The following is an 8,262-nucleotide window of genomic DNA, read 5'->3' as shown; positions in this document are numbered from 1 at the left end:
TGATTTAATTTAATTTAATTTAATTTAATTTAATTTAATTTAATTTAATTTAATTTAATTTAATTTAATTTATTTTAATTTAATTTAATTTAATTTTATTTTTTACTTTATTTTATTTAACTTAACTTAATTTAATTTAATTTAATTTAATTTTATTCTATTTTACTAATTGTTTGCTTCATTACTTCGCTTGCCGTCAGAATGGCAATTGCCGCTGTTTTTGTTTTCATAAATTTTCGGTTGCATTTGTACCGTTGTCCTTGTCGACGCTTTTTTATTCATGTTTGATCAATAATTTGAAAAATAATCTTCATCCGTCAGTTCACTAAAACCGCGCCATATAAATGCAGCTGCGTACCGTTTTTTCGAGTTTAATTCACAAAAATGCCCAATTTAGAGGCGCCCATTGGCTACGATGAATCTTCACCGGAGAACTCCTATTCCGCTGAAGCTGTTGGGAACGTAGCAGGTGTGGGCGAACCGATGCAGCCGCTGCCCGCTGGCGCCGTTGAGATACGCGTACAACCACCTGAGACGCCAGCAAATGTACGCCGCTTGCCTCTATTGAGTGCGAATCCTGTGCGTGTACGTCCACTGCCACGCTTCAGTGATTTCGATCGCGAAATTGCTGCATTGGAAGAGGAGAATCATTGGCCAGTGGTGCCGGTGGTGCAATTGCTGCCAATAAATTTGCCGCCACAGCTGCCCGAACCTTCATTGGATGAACTGCTGGTGAGTTGCAAAATATAAAGGAAATCACATGAATTTTCACTTTATTATGTTTGTTATATATATCCAGCGCCGTGTCACTGGCCGCAACGATTTGCACAATGTAGAAACGGTGCGTCTGCGCGTCATCTCTTATACCATCAGTCTGGCACGCTTGCCACTGTTCTTACCGCGCCTGCAGCATCTCGACTTAAGTGGCAGCGTGCTATGTTCGTTGCGCGATCTCGGCTATGGTTTGATGCATTTGAACTACCTGAACGTGAGTAATTGTGGGCTGAATAGCTTTGATGGTACTAGCGGGTTGCCAGCTGTTCGTATACTCATCGCCGATGGTAATATGATACAGCGCGTAGATCCCCTAACCGAGCTGCCATTACTGCAGCACCTGAGCGCACAAAATAATCGTATAAGTGACTTGGGTCTGCTCACCTTTCTTGGACTGTGCCCCAATTTGCAAGAATTAGAACTGCAAGGTAATCCGGTCGTTAATTTGCCGCTCTATCGCACAACACTGCAACGTAGTATACCCACTCTGCGCCTGCTGGATGGAGCAGTACTGCGGGAGGAAAGCATTGCACAAGCCACGGTCACCATTGAACCAGCCAACGTGAACTCCTCAACGGATGGTGAGGTCTCATCGCTTTCAAGTGAATTGTACTCTGATTCTTCACGCGCAGAGTCGAATGCATCATCGTTGGCCTTTGTGACTGCTGCTACGCGTAGACCCGCAACAGCGCCTCAGCGTGCAGGCTCTGAAGGTGGCATTTCCGATCAGTCGCAACGACCGGCTTCAGGTGTATAGCAAGTAACTTGGCTTGATAACAAATTTTTAAATTGTGTTATTTTTTGCAGTTTCTCACTCGGCCGGAGCACATCGCAGTTCTCTTTCCATGGGTGCTCCTGTGGTTGGTTCAGTTCTCAGCTTAGCACGTCGTAATCGACGCCAGCGTCGCCAAGCTTGGACTACGTCTTCAAATAGCTCTTCTTCGAACTCTTCTATGCATTCTCCATTAGGTAATGAAAGCTTCGAAAAGCGGCTGCCTCCGTTGCAACAGCAAATGTCTAGCGATAGCAATGATTGAACGCAAAGCGAATAGGAATATTAAACTGAAGTTTTAGATGATAAATATAAAAAGTGTGACTATTTTATTAAAAATAAATTTATTTTACTATATAATTCCAGAATATGATTTTATGTTTTTAGTAACCGATTCTCGATTAACGTACTTTTTAAGAAGATAATTGTGATTAGAGGTTCACCGATTCCTATTTTTTGTCGGAGCGAATTTTCAAAGAGTTTAGACCCGGAGAGACACTAAAGGGTATTCAATACGAAGAAATAACGAAATGGAGTCGTCTCCTCTTGCTTTGGGAACGAACGTTACCTTCACACTTCTCCAAGCACCCTGGAAATAACCCCTTTGTAAGCAGCTCGAATAGATGGGAGGTAGCCAGCCATACGAGACCACTATAGCCCTTCGCAACTGTGTAGAGATAATGCCAGCCGGTTCAAGGGACTCGAAACGCTTGAAAGAGTCAATTGCCAATAGCCGCCGGTAGTTCTCCAGTAGTTCACTAGTAGAAGCAGCGCAGCCTACCGTACCAACACTGGTAGGCTCACATAGATGGGAGTGAGCCAGCGATACGTGACCACTATTGCCCTTCGCAACTGTGCAAGGATAATGCCATCCGGTTCAAGGGACTCGAAACGCTCGAACAAGTCAATTGACAATAGCAGACGGTGCCTCTCCAGTAGTTCATTATAAGAAGCGAGGAAGCCCTCTGTACCAAAACCTGTAGGCTCACACGGTGCGGAATTAGCTAGGAAATGAGTATCAAAAAGTAGCTTAAGCGATACTTCTCTAGTTATCGTGGAGTTGCCTTTATCGGTGCTCAAGTATCCAAAGCGCACAGAACTCCTCACGAGGATATGCCTAACTGAGACGATTCATAGAAGCCTTCTCAGGTTTTGCAGAAATGTCTCGCTTTTACCGTTTCTTGTCTCGAACTTATAATCCGTGTAGAGTTCCCAGTCGTAGTGTAGTCCGCTCTTCCTGGCTTTGTTGAAATGCGTCTGCACGATGCGCTGAGTTCAGAGAGATTCATCGTCAACCACTTCGGTCTGACTTTGCGCGAGGACCACTCTTGCGAACTTCTCTACAAAATAATCAATCGAGCTTTCAGTACTTGAGCATCCCTGGGGGTTTCTGGGAGTAGTTTCAACAGTTTCTGCTTTACTTTTAGAACGGCCTTCGTCCAGAGAAATCTGTAAATATCTATCTATCGTCGTAGAGTGAGCATCAAGAATGTCCAGTCGGGGATATGGGATATTGCCGAAGACGAGGCTAGGGTAACGTCAAGGACTTTTTGCCTGGCTGGAGTTATGAACCCCTTTGCCTAACCTTCGCGATTGGTTATTATCAATTCGAAATTTCTAACAAAGTAGATCTCTTTAGTCATGGCATCAGAATACCTGCAAGCTTCTTTGTGGAGACTCCGTCCTTAGATAGTCAAGGTTGCAGATCCGTCGTGGCTGTTGTTTCATAGATAAAAATATGGAGAGGAGTCTGTCCTAAAAACGACTTTAGAGCACATTCTAATTGCTCCAATCTTTGCAGTTGGTAAAGGCGGTTGGTAAGGCAGTTTTTTGCAGTGTCGTCTGCCACCATGCTATGGATGCATTAAGACACATCCGGACGGACGATCATACGAAGGAGACACTGTATCGGCCTATCCAAAAAGTCACTCAAGCTCGGAGTTTCAATTAAGTCTATTATCTAGCTTAATCCCCAGATATTTGACCTTATCGGAGTATTCAAGCACTGCCCCTCCAGGAATGACCGAACCAACGTTTGGTTTATACTTTGTTTTAAACGGCATAAGAACAACCTTCCGTAGATTTAAGCTGAGGCCCTCATTCCCAACACCAGTTTGAGACCACGCGAAGAGGTGTACCTGCAACGTTCGAGAACGTGACCAAAGCAACGGAGAAAGGACAGCCTCTTATCTTCACTTGAGTATCGCTCAAGATTCCGTCTTTAAGGATATTAAATATTTTTTAAGTCGTGGTGCCTCTTGTTCCGTTACACCCAGGTATTGAAATAACTAACTAACTATGTCGACCTTTAACACCGCTATTTTATACACAACGTTTTAAAATTAAAGTCCAACATGTCGAGTCTCAACTATATAGCTTTCTTCCTTTCGCTCGTTATTTAATCTGTACTTGATTTCTTGCTCACTCACTGTCCTCATTTTTTTTCCGCCATTGGCTTTTAGAACAATTTTTGCATAAAACATTTTTGTGCCAAAGTGTTTGGGCTTGCGTGTGTCAAGCGCATTGTCGTTGACATATTTGAGCAATTTTTACACCACCAGCCATTTCACTGCCTTTAGGCACTCAAGCATTCAGGCTTTTTGTGACACTCTGAGTGCCCGTTTTTTTTGTGTTTTTGCTTTTGCTTGCACCCAACAAATGCGGGCTCTAGCCGCATTCGCCTTTGAGGCTAAAGGACTGACGTCAGCGTTTCGTTTTTCCAAAGTGTTGGTGTGCAAGCATACCCTCAAATGTGTTTTGTATTGTTTGCTTGCGTGACGTCACAACAAATGCGTGTGCTCAACGAGCGTTGATTATTAAGTTGGCACACACAGCGCTTGGCTGGGTAAATAGCTGACTAGCTGACTGGCCGGTACATTTGTTGGCTGTTTGACTTAAGGAAAGGGAAAATGCGAATAATTCCGTGACACAGCCACCAGGCAACCGGCTGCAGTGAAGCTTAATAAATCTGTGGCGAAATTGGACCGCAGCCACTTTGTGTTGATGACATCAAGAGCATATAAAGTCTTGGGTTTTTTGTGCTTAAACTTTTGTCACTGCGTGACTTCACAGATTTTTATGGGTCTTAATGGAATTTTTTCTTGCACAAGTAACTACTAGCAATAAAACGCGTAAGAACACACACACACACACACACACATTTTTCCTTATCTCTTGCTGTCACTTTGACCTTTCGAAAAGTTTTGATATTTTTTGTTTCTTCTTATGCGTCGCCGCCGCCCGCTAAAAGCTTGAATAATTTCCGCAGCTGTCTTATTGGATCATCGTTGTTTTTTTTTTTGTTTTTTTTTTTTTGTGTGACACCCGAAAAATCGTTGTCGCGTTGGCGTTGTTAACCTTTTGAAAATGTCTCAAAAGCAATTAAATACAGACTCGAGTCTCTTTTTAGTGGGCCACGAAGCTGCGCGTCAGCCAGCCCGTATAGCCGCACAGAACGTTGCGCGCCACCAACACTCTGAAGCTGCTATTGATGCGTACTCCCACTAAGTGATTGCACGGATATATGTATGTCCACTTACGAAACCCTGCATCAGCCCACGTCTCTATGACCGCCCATCCTTCGCGCTCGCCACTGTCGTTTTTGTTGTGACGCTGGCGTTGGCGGCTGCATCATCGTTTTTGTCCCAAAATTCCTCACTCCATTGAGCACGCAACTCATTTACTGTGTATTTTGCTTCTGTTGAAATGAAGAAGAGGAAGCACCTTCAAGCAGTAGTAGCAGTAAAAGCTGTCGTGGCAGTATTATTATTGCTATTGACAAACTTTCTGCAGCCGGCTTTTCTGCGTTGTTACTGATGCTGCTCGCCTTACTTTTGCTTGATTTTGTTATTGCTACAGTACTTTTACTTATACAATACACATATATGTATGTATGTAGCTTTGCAGTTGCGTTGTTCTTCTTTGTTGGAAATTTGTTGATTTATTATATCCTGAGCTTTTCCGATTGACGTCATCATGCAAAAATGTGCGCCACATGCGCGTTGGCTATGTGCTGGCGTCTTTTGTATTAAGGCAAAAAAAAACAACCTAAAAATATAGTCGTGGGAGCAAAAAATGGCCCATGCGCTTTGGTTGAAAGTATTTTGAAAATAAGCTTTGCGAAAGGGAGAGCAAGCTTGAAAATAAGAGCATCTTGAAATTCAGAAGGTAAGAGTTTTTCGCAAGTTAGTTTTCGTCATTGCTCTTGCTCTCCCCGCATGCGCTTCAGATTCAACAGTAAGTAAGGAAGACGTCATAAATGTATGTGTCTTCAATGGCGACAGAAGGAAGAAGAAATAATTGTAAGTTTGTGCATGCATAACTTCATACAAATCTATGTAGGTACTAGTTTATACTACACGGTAAAAAAATTTAGTCTAAAGGGAGCAAATCGACACCTGAGTGGAAGTCCGACCCATCTGGGCAGCCACTTTGAAAACACCCTATCTCAGAAAACTTTTCAAAAACGGCCTTCTTCAGAATTCGACTGAAGATCGCCCTATTTCAGAATTTTATTGAAAAACACCATGTAAGTACTTAAGTATTTTGTCGTCTCCTTTAAAGAATTTTCCTATTGGCCAACATAAAGGAAGTGTGGTAAATCGAGTCAGTTTTGTAAATGATTGAAGAACAGAACCCTCCCCACATATAGGCTATGCCATATAGTGTATAGACTTTGCACCCTAAGGCCGAGGCCACACAATGAGCGACAAAACGGCGAGAGGCTGAGCGGCTTAAATTTAAGACATATAAGCAATGTATGGGGCAAGTCAGCCGCTCATCGCTCACCGCTCAGCCGCTCATTGCATGACCTCGGCCTAAGAGTCTGCTAGGCATTTGGCATGGTGTCGGAAGATGCAGCGGTGGTCATCTCATGTCTGCATCCTGTCGAACTCTTGGTCCAAGAAACGTACAGTTCAAACCGCGGCGATCCTCACGGAAAGTTCTGTAAATCACTACCGAGGGTGGCAACACCGATGGGATCACTCCAATAGAGGTCGAAGGACGCACAGGCTCATACCTCACATAGAAAGCTGGCTGTCAAGAAAGCATGACGAAATAGACTTTAGTGTCACTCTACTTCGAAGTGGGCACGGCTGCTTTAGAGCGTACTTCTCCCGCCTTAAATTAGGCGATGCCAGTAACGTTGGATGTGACCAAATTTAGACAACTGACTTGATCTATTAAAGGAGCTTGGGGGGACGTATTTACAGTGGTGGTGGTTAAAGAAACCAAAACTTGTTACTGACTGCATCAGAGCAGGAAAGTATGATCGACCTTAGGTTCAATCGCGCTTCGACGAAATACTTTACGGTGGTACAGGGGGAGTTCTAAAAAGCTTCGAGTTACTACCGGCCCAACCGAGCACTGGTTCCTCCACATCTATATTCCTTTCAGGAAAGACTAGGCATGGGGTAGTGTCTGGAACCATGCGCCTGTGAACTTATTCGCCGATTAATCGAAACTGGATGGAAATTTAGATGAACGTATCTTCTGCGAGGAAGCATATGTCTAATTTAAATTGAATTTCCCAGAGCCAGCCAGACACCTTCAGAGTGGTTTGCAAATCTGCTTGGGACGAAAGAATTAAAGTGCTTGAAAGAGCAAGTCAACGGTTATTCAATAGGTCATATGTATCGCCATCTTACGCCCCTAAATCGCAGGTGTCTCCTGAGACTGGATTGCACGGAAAATGGGCATCGAGGAAAAACTAATAATTGGCCAGTTTCTCGCCAGTTTCGTCCCACTAATATCCCGGAGGAGCCACACGTCTCGCAAGCAACCGTCTGAATATGGTGGCTTCTGGCACCCTTCTTAATTGCGGTCCCTTAATTTTCTAGTTCTATTTTGTAAAGTTCTCAATACGACGGTAACTTAGTGCCCTTCTTAATGAGTCGTCTGCTTGACGTTCTGAGGCCAGAGAGCTGCGCTGGTTCACATACGAGTTTTCCTCTGTAATTTCAAAATCTTAAGGGGAATGAGCTTTCAAGAGTAACTTATCGGATGGGGTCGAGTTACCTACAGGTGCAGTGAGCGAGCTGAATACAGATCCCTTCTGTAAATGTCTATGAGGCACAGGTTCCTGATATGTTAAAAATCTCCAAGTTGCCGCAGATTGTTTTACTAGTTAATCGTTTTCTGGCAGGGCATACACACGAGCAAAATGACCACTTAAACACAAGAGCAAAAACAAAAGTAATAAAGTATTTGGGGAATAACATGTAAAAGTATTAACAACAAACATGTCGTAGTTAACAACAAAAAAAGAGGTTATGGCTGTGGAAGGGGAGAATCTGTGAAACAGGGTGTGCATAGCAATGCTTGCGATATCATAAATCGAAGTATTAAAAACAAATACGAATGCAGTTTTATTCTTTAACTAAATTCAATGAAAAAATTAAGTATTTTTACAAAACACAGATTTCTCCATAAACACTTCAAAATTTACTACCCACCGTCACTATGTACTGTGGGCAGCTCAAAAGTAATACTAAGGTGGCGCATGGGTGGCGCTCTTTGGCACTGTTGACGTCATCATAAAGCTTTAACTGCGAGTACAACAAAGGCGTTTGCTAGCACGAACGAACGAACGAGGGAAGAGAAAGTGGCTTGGCAGAGTTAGCGACCACCACGCAGCAGCAGCCAATACGCCAGTCAAGCTGTCAATGGCAGCAGACACAGTGAACAGTGAACGGTGAAGGAAAGCATGAAAGCAT

The 8,262-nt window shown here is 43.3% G+C and overlaps 1 protein-coding gene across 1 annotated transcript; it reads left to right on the top strand.

Annotated features, from left to right (window-relative positions):
- Positions 1-384: 384 nt before the first annotated feature.
- On the top strand, positions 385-1,811 carry LOC118740227 (internalin I). Its single transcript, XM_036471724.1, has 3 exons — positions 385-732; positions 800-1,523; positions 1,582-1,811. The coding sequence occupies exons 1-3, from the start codon at positions 385-387 to the stop codon at positions 1,809-1,811; spliced, it is 1,302 nt and encodes a 433-aa protein (XP_036327617.1).
- The last annotated feature ends 6,451 nt before the right edge of the window (positions 1,812-8,262 follow it).

The sequence above is a fragment of the Rhagoletis pomonella genome, unplaced genomic scaffold (genome assembly GCF_013731165.1).
Source record: "Rhagoletis pomonella isolate Grant_MI unplaced genomic scaffold, Rhpom_1.0 Rhpom_scaffold_00005, whole genome shotgun sequence".
In the NCBI taxonomy this organism is placed as follows: Eukaryota; Metazoa; Arthropoda; class Insecta; order Diptera; family Tephritidae; genus Rhagoletis; species Rhagoletis pomonella.
The sequence above is the reverse complement of the archived record's forward strand: the minus strand, read 5'-3'. Positions and strand labels throughout refer to the sequence as shown.